General features: G+C 46.6%; 1 protein-coding gene across 1 annotated transcript in view; it reads left to right on the top strand.

Moving 5' to 3' along the window:
- Positions 1-12,598, top strand: part of CD72 (CD72 molecule) — a 45,844-nt gene that overhangs the window by 16,288 nt on the left and 16,958 nt on the right. The window contains exons 5-7 of the mRNA XM_029586641.1: positions 3,523-3,558; positions 9,465-9,619; positions 11,046-11,137. Coding sequence (XP_029442501.1) covers positions 3,523-3,558; positions 9,465-9,619; positions 11,046-11,137 — 283 coding nt within the window. The remainder of the gene's footprint in view (positions 1-3,522; positions 3,559-9,464; positions 9,620-11,045; positions 11,138-12,598) is intronic.

Here is a 12,598-nt window from a genome sequence, read left to right as displayed (position 1 = left end):
TACTGTGTACAATTCTGGTCGCCGCATCTCAAAAAAGATATAATTGCGATGGAGAAGGTACAGAGAAGGGCTACCAAAATGATAAGGGGAATGGAACAACTCCCCTATGAGGAAAGACTAAAGAGGTTAGGACTTTTCAGCTTGGAGAAGAGACGACTGAGGGGGGATATGATAGAGGTGTTTAAAATCATGAGAGGTCTAGAACGGGTAGATGTGAATCGGTTATTTACTCTTTCGGATAGTAAAAGGACTAGGGGACACTCCATGAAGTTAGCATGGGGCACATTTAAAACTAATCGGAGAAAGTTCTTTTTTACTCAACGCACAATTAAACTCTGGAATTTGTTGCCAGAGAATTTGGTTTGTGCAATTAGTATAGCTGTGTTTAAAAAAGGATTGGATAAGTTCTTGGAGGAGAAGTCCATTACCTGCTATTAAGTTCACTTAGAGAATAGCCACTGCCATTAACAATGGTTACATGGAATAGAGTTAGTTTTTGGGTACTTGCCAGGTTCTTATGGCCTGGATTGGCCACTGTTGGAAACAGGATGCTGGGCTTGATGGACCCTTGGTCTGACCCAGTATGGCATTTTCTTATGTTCTTATGTTCTTATGTAGAGCAGTCAGAGTGATGTCGGACAACGCCACCAAGGTGGCATACATCAATCGACAGGGCGGAACCAGAAGCCGACAGGTATCCTTAGAAATAGCCCCCCTGATGGCTTGGGCGGAAGTAAATCTCCAGGACATCTCCGCCGTCCACATTGCCGGGAAGGACAACGCCACGGCAGACTTCCTCAGCAGAGAAAGCCTAAACCCGGGGGAATGGCAGCTGTCACCCACGGCCTTTCAGATGATTGTGTATCAGTGGGGAACCCCGGGCATGGACCTACTAGCGGACAGGTCCAATGCTCAAGTACCCAGATACTTCAGTCGCAGGCGAGATCCTCTATCCCACGGGATCGACGCCCTGGTGCAGCTATGGCCTCCGGGGATCCTGCTATATGCCTTCCCCCCATGGCCCCTGCTGGGTGCCATTATACACAAGATTCAACGGCACAGAGGCCTAGTTCTTCTGGTGGCCCCGGATTGGCCAAGAAGATCCTGGTACGCAGACATGAGAAGACTACTGGCGGGGGATCCTCTACCCCTGCCCCCTCACAGAGACCTGCTGCGACAAGGTCCCATCCTCCATGAGAATCCAGCTCAATTCTCTCTTATGGTCTGGCCATTGAGAGGGCTAGACTGAAGAAAAGGGGATACTCGGGGCCGGTAATAGACACACTCCTCCGAGCACGCAAGTTCTCCACATCACTAACTTATATAAGGATCTGGAGAGTATTTGAAGCCTAGTGCGAAACTCGCAGCACCAATCCGCATGCTGCCAAAATCCCCATCATTCTGGATTTCCTGCAAGATGGACTTCAGAAAGGTCTGTCCCTCAGTTCAATCAAGGTTCAGGTGGCAGCGCTATCCTGCTACGGCCCCAGGAGCGCCGGCAATAGCATTGCCACACACCCAGATGTTTCACGTTTCTTGAAAGGAGTCAAACACATTCGCCCGCCCCTGAAGTGGCCAGTGCCCCTGTGGAACCTCAACCTAGTCTTGGAATTCCTAGCGGGACCCGCCTTCAGACCCCTCCGAGGCCTGTCCTCCGTTTGTTAACCTTGAAGATGGTGTTCTTGCTGGCCGTATGCTCAGCACGCCGCATCTCCGAGCTACAAGCGCTGTCCTGCCGCGATCCGTTTCTCAGAATCACTCCAGGGGCTATCCATCTTCGCACGGTTCCTTCCTTCTTACCCAAAGTAGTCTCATACTTCCACCTCAACCAAACCATATCCTTGCCAACCACAGAAGGTTTGAAGAAGTCAGAAGAAGGTCGAAGACTGCGCCATCTCGACATCGGCAGGTTGCTGTCCAGATACCTGGAAATGTCGGAAGCAGTACGAAAGACGGACCACCTGTTCGTCCTTCACAGTGGGAAGAGGCAAGGTGAAGCGGCCTCACGGGCGACTATTGCTCGCTGGATCAAAGAAGTTATCAAGGCGGCCTACGTAGAAGCGGGAAAACCATCACCTCTACGAGTCAAGGCTCACTCTACCAGAGCACAAGCGGCCTCCTGGGCAGAAACTAGGATGCTGTCGCCTGCAGAGATATGCAGAGTGGCAACGTGGTCCTCCATCCATACCTTCTCCAGATTCTACCGTCTGGACGTCCAGGCCAGGGAGGACACAGCATTTGCAAGGGCAATCCTAAACGGACCTCGGGCAGCCTCCCACCCAGTCCGGGAGTAGCTTTTGTACATCCCATTTGTAATGAGTCCATCTGCTACACGCTAGGAAATGGAGAGATTACTTACCTGATAATCTCGTTTTCCTTAGTGTAGGCAGATGGACTCAGCATCCCCCCCGGCTGCAGATATACATGGGGTTTTCACAGATTCAAGGTAAGCCATGTTTTCTTACATAGGGCATCCACCCTGCCGGGTGTTGACGCCTTCCGGTTGAGAACACTGGCGGTCTCCAGCTACTATCAATCGGTCAGGTTAATCATGTTCAGTTAATCAATCGGTCAGTCACACATATATCCATAATGCTTTTGCAAGGAAGATTACTGAGCGTCTGCACTTCCTGCAGGGGTATATGTACTACGTGCTGACGTCAGATCCGTCTCCAACTGCTAGCACGAGCACGCTATACCCATTTGTAATGAGTCCATCTGTCTACACTAAGGAAAACGAGATTATCAGGTAAGTAATATCTCCAATCTACCCACTGGCATCATGCCTGTGTGGCTGTGGACACACATACTCCACTAGTAAAGGACTGTTTTAGGATCCCTTTACGTAGTGCACAAGCTTTGGAAATGTCATAGATCCCCTCTAAGCAGCCATGCCTGAAGAAGGGACAGAGGTGGTCTTGAAAGATCATGGACCTCCTCTTGCATAACTATTTCCTTGGTTCAATATAAGGTAATCTGCCCAAACACAAACGTGGCCACCAGTTTTATGGGGCTTCAGAACTCTGTTGGCTACCACGGCTGCCCCCCATCAACGAGCCCTAAGCCAGTGACAGCCCCTTTTATACATCGCTGGTGAATTTACAGTAAAGGTTAATGTCTTTGTATTTTTCTAAAAAAAAATATGTTGTGTCTTTGTTACCATTTATTTTCTTCCCTGCTGTAATGAATCTGCCCTTCAATGGACCTTGCAGTAACAATGACCCCTCCCTCATCCTGCCAGCCCCAGGGCAGGAGCACATCACCTCCATGGTACATCCATACCCTACATGACTGGAGAGCCAACGCTGAGTCACCTTCGCCGCTGCACACAACGTTACAGCCGAGTCCCGAGGCTCAACGCTTCTTATAAGAAATTGCTTTTGAGCTGCAGCCTCGGTTTCTCTTGGCTGAACCTGCAAATAACAAACAAAAACCTTTGTGTTCTTCTTGCTGTACATCCTTCGTATGTTTTTTGTGTTTTGATATAATCTTAAAACCTCCCTTTTGTTTTCAATTGTATAGGTTCACAAAGATCATCTGGATCTCAGCGTAGCTCAGGTAAATTCTCAAGTTTCTGTCATGGGAACGTGGAACACCTCATGACCCAATATGACTCAGTATGTTGTAACGTGGTGCACTGCAGTCCACTGTAACTCGTAGCGAGCCAGTAAAGACTCGAGCTTGATTTTTCAAGGATGCTCTTCCATTCTGCGCCTATGGGTGAATAAGGTTATATGGTCACGTCTGTGTGGGGAATGATAGGCTCAGAGAAATGGCCACAGCATTATAGAATCTTTCCCCACCAGACCACCAATTGAAATCCTAGCTCAGGTGGCCGACATGAAATGAGTTTGCGGTCTCAGTCAGGGGCCATAGCTGAAGCCTTCGCACCATGGCTTCTATCATATTCATGCGAGTCTGTGAATTGTGCTGCACACCCCCTCACTGACTTGAGACAAGGACGTGATGAGAGAGATCACATCCATCTGTACAATACACCAAGAAAGAATCCCTTCCCCGTGCTTCCATAATTGGCCGCAGAGAATGACGCACAAAGGAGCTTCCTACGTCTGGGGGCAAATTGCAGGGCTCACTTTCCCACCAAGAAGGATGGGGGAGTCCAGGGAAGATCAACAAAATTTGGTAGAGGCCTTGAGAATGCGATCTGGGAGGAAATAGGTTTATTTTGACTGGAAAAGGGCAGGCTGAGGACTAACCTGACAGCTGTTAGCAAATGCACATAGAGGTTTGTGATAGGGTAGAGCATCCTGTTCAATATGGCGTGGACCAGAAATTCTTAGATAGGAATGCATGGCAGCTCTTGGGAGGAGCTAATTATTATTTATTTGGAGGGACAGCCCTGCAGAGAAGCTTGCATGAACCTTTTCCTGGCAGGGCCAGCCCAATATGCTAATGAATCCCAGGAGTGGCGCTCCGGAAAGAGGGTTGGGTTGGGAGCATTGCCCCGCGCACTGCATTGCCCAGCTGCAGCAGGTTCCCTCTCCTGGGGGGGGGGGGGGGGCACCTTAAAAGGCTCAGACGGGTGAGCTGGCAAGGGAGGGAGAGTGTGGTGATGATCCTGCTGGTGCTTTGTGTAAGGAGGAGACAGCCGTACACTATTGTGGCCTGCTATAAGCTAAGAGACTGGGCTTGATTCACTCAGTTTGAAGCCAGAAAGGATGCCGTGGACTTATAGCTATTGGGAAAGACTGGCTAATAAGGGGGGGGGGGGGGATTGCTATTCAAAGCTGGAGTGCAGGCTGCGCAGAAGGCCGAGTAACAACAGATTGGCTGAAAATGAGGCGCTTGGGGCCAGCCCCACTCCAAGCCACAAAATTATAAGCATTTTATTTCTCTGTGCAAGAGCTTCAATCTCTTTTTCAGACATGCAAAGCCACTCAGGTGGCATTGGTCCCCTAGTGAAAAAGGCAGGAGGGGGCCCAGCCTGGTGGCTCTAAAGACCTGGATTTGATTGCTGGGTCAGGCTGTGGAGGTAGCACTCTCAGCCGGGGGGGGAGTCCCACTTATCGTGCTATAGTGACGATTCAGGGCCCAGGAGTGTAGGGTTCTAGGAGGAGCCTTGGTGCATGGCTCCCAGCCAGGGACTGCCATTGTAATGACCAGGCTAGGTGATTAGGAAGGGATGTAAAATAGGAGAAGAATTCCCCTGGAAATTAAAAAGGAAGACTCACGGTGCTGGTTCCAGTTCAGCTGGAAACCCGAAGGAGCAAGAGGAGACTGCTGGGGAAACTCCACTGAGCACGACAGCAAAAATACCTCCCTGTGCCTCTTTTTCATACTATCTGAAATACTTATTTATCCCACCGTCATAGGAATAAATGGGGAAAACCCCCTCTACTAACACACACACACAAAGTGCTTATTACAATCAGAAAACAAACAAAAAAAAGCTGCAGTGCATGAGGAACTTCTGACAAGCAAGACCAGCAAGTGTCCAAATGTAAAAATCCCATTTATTTTCCAATTCATACATTCTTTATTCTCCATTCTGCACTCATGGCTGTCCTCTCCATGAACGGTCAGTTTTCACAGGACACACTTTTTCCTTACACACACCATGCAACGCTCAATCCTTATATTGCTGTCAATGCTTGACAATTTTGCAAATCCCTTGCACATAGGCAAGCAAGTCTAGGGTCAGTGGCCACTGCAGCCTCATTTGTCAGATAGAAGGACTCCAGTTCTGCATCATCTACTCTGCAGCCCCAGCACTCAGGTCATAATAGACAGAGGAGGGCCGGTGTCTACCTTCATACATCCTACTCCTGCAGGAACTTTCCAAACTATAGTTACACAACCTGGATGTTAGTGCCCAGGAAAGGGATCTTGGAGTCACTGTGGACAAGACATTGATATCTTAGGCTCTGTGAAGCGCTGGTCAAAAAAGCAAACAGAATGTTCGGTATTATAAGGAAAAGAATGGAAAACAAAATCGCTCCAGGGTATGACCACATCTTGAGGTTCTGGTCGTCCCATCTCAAAAAAACTAGAGCGGAACTTATAAAAGGTGCAGAGAAGAGCAACCAAAATGAAAAAAAGGGATGGAACAACTCTCCTATGAGGAAAGGCTTAAGAGGTTAAGACTCTTTAGCTTGGAGAAGAAATGGCTGAGAGGAGATATGGTAGAGGTCTAGAAAATCATGAGCATTGTGGAACAGGTAAATAGGAAACAGTCTTCTCCAATAGCACTAGGTCTAAGGGACATTTATTTAAGATACTTATAATCTGCTATGTCCAAAAAAGATCAAACCAGAGAACAATCCACAGTCATAAAATACATATTACAACACAAATCAATAAAATAAAATATATATTAATCAATAAAATAAAATAAATCAAAATAATTAATAAAATAAAATGCATAGTACAACACAAATCAATAAAACATTTAAATTATTTCATATAAAAATAACAGCCTTAAATTTCTTTCTAAAGAAACAATATTCAGATTCATTTCTCAGTTGTTCATTTAAAGAGTTCCACATGGATGGGTCAGTTATAGAAAAGGCTCTATTATGAGTCTCTTCTGTGTGAAAATTTCTGAAAGATGGTGCTGATAAGTTTTTCCTATAGACTGCAAAACAAGGGTGCAGGGATAACACTGGCTCAACTGAGTGAGAGGGCAGTCTTAAAAAATATAGCTTTGTGAACTGATGTAAACATTTTAAAAGGAATTCTTTCTGAATTTGGCAATCAGTGAAATAATTCCAGAGCTGAAGTGACATGATCATGACAATGTATACCAGGCAAGGCAGTGTTCTACACTAGTTGTAATACTCAAGGCGATGTCTTGGGGAGACCAATGTATACTGTATTGTAATAATGCAATTTACTCATTACTAAAGATTGAACTACAGTGCATGAGTCTGCTGGAGAAACGAAAGGCTTTAACTGAAAAACCAGATATAGCCACTGCAGAAATCAGAGCCTTAAATGTTAATCTGGTAATCTAACAGTATGCCTAAATCGCGAGCTTCTGTAACGATAGGAATGAGCGAATTACCAAAGCTAAGTTCACGAAGGCAGGTTTGTACTGATGCAGGGAACCATCCTCATGAAATCTTAAACAAAACTGCAAATCATCTGCATAAATATGATGCACAACATGTAAAGATGGAAACAGCGGCCCTATAGAATGTAAATAGACAATAAACAAGGTAGATGATAAGGATGATCCCTGCCAATCCCCTGAAACAGGAAGCTAATGGGTAGTGCTTTTAAAAGAAATGGGAGAACATATTTCTTCACTCAGCGCAAAATTAAGCTGTGGAGTTTGTTGCCAGTGAAAGCAGTTAGTGTAGCTGCGTTTAAAAAGGGCTTGGACAAGTTCCTGGAGTCTTCTAGACTTGGGAGAGCCACTGCTTATCTCAGTTATGAAGAAAGACTGGACCGATTTTTTTGGGATCCTGCCAGGTACCTGAGACCTGGATTGGCCACTGTTGGAAACAGGATGCCGGGCTTGGTGGACCCTCGGTCTGATCCAGTATGGCAACATCTTATGTCCTTTATGTTCCTGTCTTGCTCTTTGTGCTGACGTGCAGAAGGTGTGCTCAGTGACCTCGTTCCCCCGACACAGCCAATGACCTCATTCACGTGCACACCAGCCCCCTTTTTCCCCAATAATGCAGGGCATAGGCTTGCTCTGAATACTTTTTTCAAGCTTTCTACATAAGTTTTGGAGTGTTTCAAAATTGTATGAAGAGCAGCCGAATGTTCTGTAACAGCAGTGTAACTGGTGCCAAGGGAAGGGGGAAACTGGCTCATAAGAAACCCACTGGGCCCCACCATAAATTAGAGATCCCGTGATTAACTCAGGATAGATAGTGCCTTTGTGCCCCCTCTCTTCCAGCCTTGGATAGCCCTTTGTAGTCCCTGGACCCTGCCCACGTGACTGCCCATACCCCACCAGAGTCAGAACACCACACTCTGCATCTAGGATTAAACATTTACTTAAAGAAATGTTGTGGCAAAATAAAGGCAAAGCATAAACACAACACATAGAAGAAAAGCTACAGAAGAGGAACTCGGGAATTGGCCTCTGTAAAACAGGGTGGGCCATCTGAGCCTTGGCCTATCTGCCCGCCTGCATGCTTGCGCCGGTTTTATGGGATTACGTGGGTCAGCGTGAGATATCTCTCGCGGGACCAGCACAAGCATGCACAGAGGCGCACAGTGTCGGCTGGCTGGCAGTCACCACTTTGGAAGCAGGGAGCAGAAACTGCATGGAACAAACGGCTGGGGGTGGGAGCTCCAAGGTTGGAGCCTGGATGGATGTGTGGGTGTGGGGGTGGGGCTGTGCTGGAGACTGTTGGGCTCTGAGCGGCTTGGCTAGTTAGCCGGATAGACATATGCCGCTAACTAGCAAAGTATATTCAGCAGCACAGTCGTGCCGCTGAACATACCCAGCTATCTTAAAATTAGCAGGTTATTTCTAACTGGATAATTTTAGCACATCCCTACGACCCGGCCAGAGTTAGGCACATAAGTTAAGCGGTTAACTCCGCTCTTCCTCGGAATGCCTCTTGCCCGTCCACGGAACTCCCCCTTCTTATTCGGCTAAATAATAACCGGGTAACTACTACCGGGTAATCCATTTAGACGGATAACTATGACGTTATCCATCTAAATAACTTTTGAATATGAACCTCTCTTGTTTTTCTTGTTATGATTTTCATAGTACTCTCTGATTTTCTCCATACTGGAATGGATCCTATTTTTCAAAGCCAGTAAAGTTTTTATTTTTGTCGAGCACCATCTCTGCCTCCACACGTCCTTATTGAGAGGGCTTCCAGCCAGCGAGCTCTACCTCTTTCCGTACCAAGCATTCGGTGACCGTGTTAAGGAGAGAGCGAGTGTTCGAGAGACCCCGAGTTCCCCACCACAGCCCATAGGGACCCAGGGGGGGAGGTGAACCCGGCCCCCCAGGGTTACTAATCTGATGTGTGAGAGCTGTATGAGATCCGGGAGAGGAGCTGTGACCCTGGGACTCTGCTGTAATCAGAGGAGGTTACACGGAAAATCGGCACTTCTCTGGCACTTGTTCTTAGCTCTGTCCCAGAACGAGCCTATCCTGCCCCTCACTTTATCTGTCTGTTTGGCTGGATAAACAGTTATCTGGATAAGTGTTAGCCACTCGCTGCAGCCAAATATTCAAACAGCGCACCTTGCCGGCTAAGTAGGGCTGAATATTGACCTTCCGGGGTCTTAATGCCAGCAGGTGTGTATAGTGTGATGCAACGTTTTCTACATGAAGCACGTGTGTTTCCAGTTCCTTGCCATTTGGAGCTTCACTATACGGATTACGGAGGGGATGCTGTCTCCCAGGAGGGACAGGGTACAGTTATCAAGCCTGAGCAAACAGTAGTACATGTGACTAATGACCCAGCTACAGAGGAAAATAAGGGCAATCGTATCTAATTCTTAGCATGTTTGGATTTTTGCAGAAAGTTTTGACTATTGTCCCTCAGCATGGATCCTGCTGAATGGAAACTGTTATTTCTTTTCTGAAACTGAAAGTACCAGAATTGAAAGTGATTCGTACTGCACATCACAAGACTCACGACTTGTCACAATAAAAGACAACAATCCAGAATTAAAGGTAGAGATTTTATATAGGAGATTGCACCACTAGAATTTTGGCCGAGTATGCATGAAAAGTATACAGTGGAACCCAAATATAGGCACTTAAATATTGTGAAACATAGACTGGCAGATATGAACATTAAGACCCATCCAATCCATTCCATTTTCCCTCCCTACTGCCTGGGGGAAGGGTCTTTTACCATGTCCTGTATAGACAAGCGTGCACTTTGAATACTAGCCCTGAGAAAGGTATGCCTTAGGAACTGCAATGGCTTCTTTTTTGGGTTCTATACATCTGTGTTTTGTTAACTAATAATTTTGGAGTGCCTAGTTTCTATTTTCCAAATACTTTTTGTCTTTTTGCAACCTTAGCAGGCAACAGCTCTGAAGTGCCCAATTGCTGTCTCTATTGTTGAAGGCAAGATTGTCTGGAGCATGTGATTGTTGTCTGCTGTTGAAGGTGTAGTCGCTTTCTAAAGCATCTAATTGCTGCCTGTGTTCTTGGAAGGCATGGTCTCTAGAGCATCTGATTGCTATGTTGTTGAAGGCGTGATATCTGGAACACCTGCTATGCTAATCTTTGGAGGAGTGGTCCATGGAGCACCTGATTTGCTGAGCTGTTGAAGACATGGCCTCTGGAGTGCCTGATTTGCTGAGCTGTTGAAGGCATGGTCTCTGGAGTGCCTGATTTGCTGAGCTGTTGAAGACATGGCCTCTGGAGTGCCTGATTTGCTGAGCTGTTGAAGGCATGGTCTCTGGAGTGCCTGATTTGCTGAGCTGTTGAAAGACATGGCTTCTGGAGTGCCTGATTTGCTGAGCTGTTGAAGGCATGGTCTCTGGAGTGCCTGATTTGCTGAGCTGTTGAAGGCATGGTCTCTGGAGTGCCTGATTTGCTGAGCTGTTGAAAGACATGGCTTCTGGAGTGCCTGATTTGCTGAGCTGTTGAAGGCATGGTCTCTGGAGTGCCTGATTTGCTGAGCTGTTGAAGGCATGGTCTCTGGAGTGCCTGCTTTGCTGAGCTGTTGAAGGCATGGTCTCTGGAGTGCCTGCTTTGCTGAGCTGTTGAAGGCATGGTCTCTGGAGTGCCTGCTTTGCTGAGCTGTTGAAGGCATGGTCTCTAGGCATGGTCTCTGGAGTGCCTGCTTTGCTGAGCTGTTGAAGGCATGGTCTCTGGAGTGCCTGATTTGCTGAGCTGTTGAAGGCGTGGTCTCTGGAGTGCCTGCTTTGCTGTGTTGTTGAAGACATGGCTTCTGGAGTGCCTGGTTTGCTATCTGTGTTGTTGAATGCATGGTTTCTACATTACAGAAGGAGATATAATCTTGACTTGCAACTAATATAAGCAGAGGCAAAGCCTTTGGTCACAGTTTTGCAGTCAGATAATTCTGTTAGCTTTCGAAGTATCCTGGCAGATGTTACACTGAGTGTTTAACCATTTGTTCCAGGACTATGTGAAGAGCAAAAAGAAAGCTTACTGGATTGGATTCAGTCGAAAGGACAGATCAACCGGCTGGACATGGTCTGATGGCTCAAAAGTGTGAGTTTACATGTACGCTGTAAAAACATGTATAAGGAACACAATGTATAGTGTAGCAATGAGTGATCCTGCAGCAAAGACCTGCTCTGCAGGTGATACACCAAGAACGAGTTTCCCAGGGCTACTACCCAGAAGGGAAGGGTTAGGTCGGCCGTCATAGTTGGTGATTCGATTATTAGGAATGTAGATAGCTGGGTGGCTGGTGGACGTGAGGATCGCCTGGTAATATGCCTACCTGGTGCGAAGGTGGCGGACCTCACGCGTCACCTAGATAGGATTTTAGACAGTGCTGGGGAGGAGCCGGCTATCGTGGTACATGTGGGCACCAATGACATAGGAAAATGTGGGAGGGAGGTTCTGGAAGCCAAATTTAGGCTCTTAGGTAGAAAGATTAGATCCAGAACCTCCAGGGTAGCATTCTCTGAAATGCTCCCTGTTCCACGCGCAGGTCACCAGAGGCAGGCAGAGCTCCGGAGTCTCAATGCGTGGATGAGACGATGGTGCAGGGAAGATGGATTCAGTTTTGTAAGGAACTGGGGAAACCTTTGGGGAAGGGGGAGACTTTTCCGAAAGGATGGGCTCCACCTTAACCAGAGTGGAACCAGACTGCTGGCACTAATATTTAAAAAGGAGATAGAGCAGCTTTTAAACTAGAACAAGGGGGGAAGTTGACTCACTCAGCAGCGCATGGTTCAGAGGGAGGTATCTTCAACAGATACTAATGAAGTAGGAGAGTTAGAGCATCCCAACAGAGAGGTTCCAATAAAAGAAAAAGTAATCCATGTGCCTATAAGTAAAGAATCACCTGAGTTAAATAATTCCAAATTATCCCTATCAGCTGAAAAGCAGGTTGTTAATACAAACAAAAAACACACTTTGAAATGTCTGTATGCCAATGCCAGAAGTCTAAGAAGTAAGATGGGAGAGTTAGAGCGTATAGCAGTGAATGAGATTGACATCATTGGCATCTCAGAGACCTGGTGGAAGGAGGTTAACCAATGGGACAGTGCTATATCAGGGTACAAATTATATCGCAATGATAGGAAGGATCAACTTGGTGGGGGTGTGGCACTTTATGTCCGGGAGGGTATAGAGTCCAACAGAATAAAGATCATACAAGAGACTAAATGCTCAGTAGAATCGATATGGGTAGAAATCCCATGTGTGTTGGGTAAGAGTATAGTGATAGGAGTACACTACCGTCCACCTGGAAAAAATGGTCAGACAGATGATGAAATGCTAAGAGAAATCAGGGAAGCTAACCAATTTGGCAGTGCAATAATAATGGGAGATTTCAATTACCCCTATATTGACTGGGTAAATGTAACATCAGGACTTGCTAGAGATAAAGTTCCTAGATGGAAAAAACGACTGCTTCATGGAGCAATTGGTTCAGGAACCAACAAGAGAGGGAGCTATTTTAGATCTAATTCTTAGTGGAACACAGGATTTGGTGAGAGA

The sequence above is a fragment of the Rhinatrema bivittatum genome, chromosome 1 (genome assembly GCF_901001135.1).
Source record: "Rhinatrema bivittatum chromosome 1, aRhiBiv1.1, whole genome shotgun sequence".
Lineage (NCBI taxonomy): Eukaryota > Metazoa > Chordata > Amphibia > Gymnophiona > Rhinatrematidae > Rhinatrema > Rhinatrema bivittatum.
This window is presented reverse-complemented; position numbering and strand designations above follow the sequence as displayed.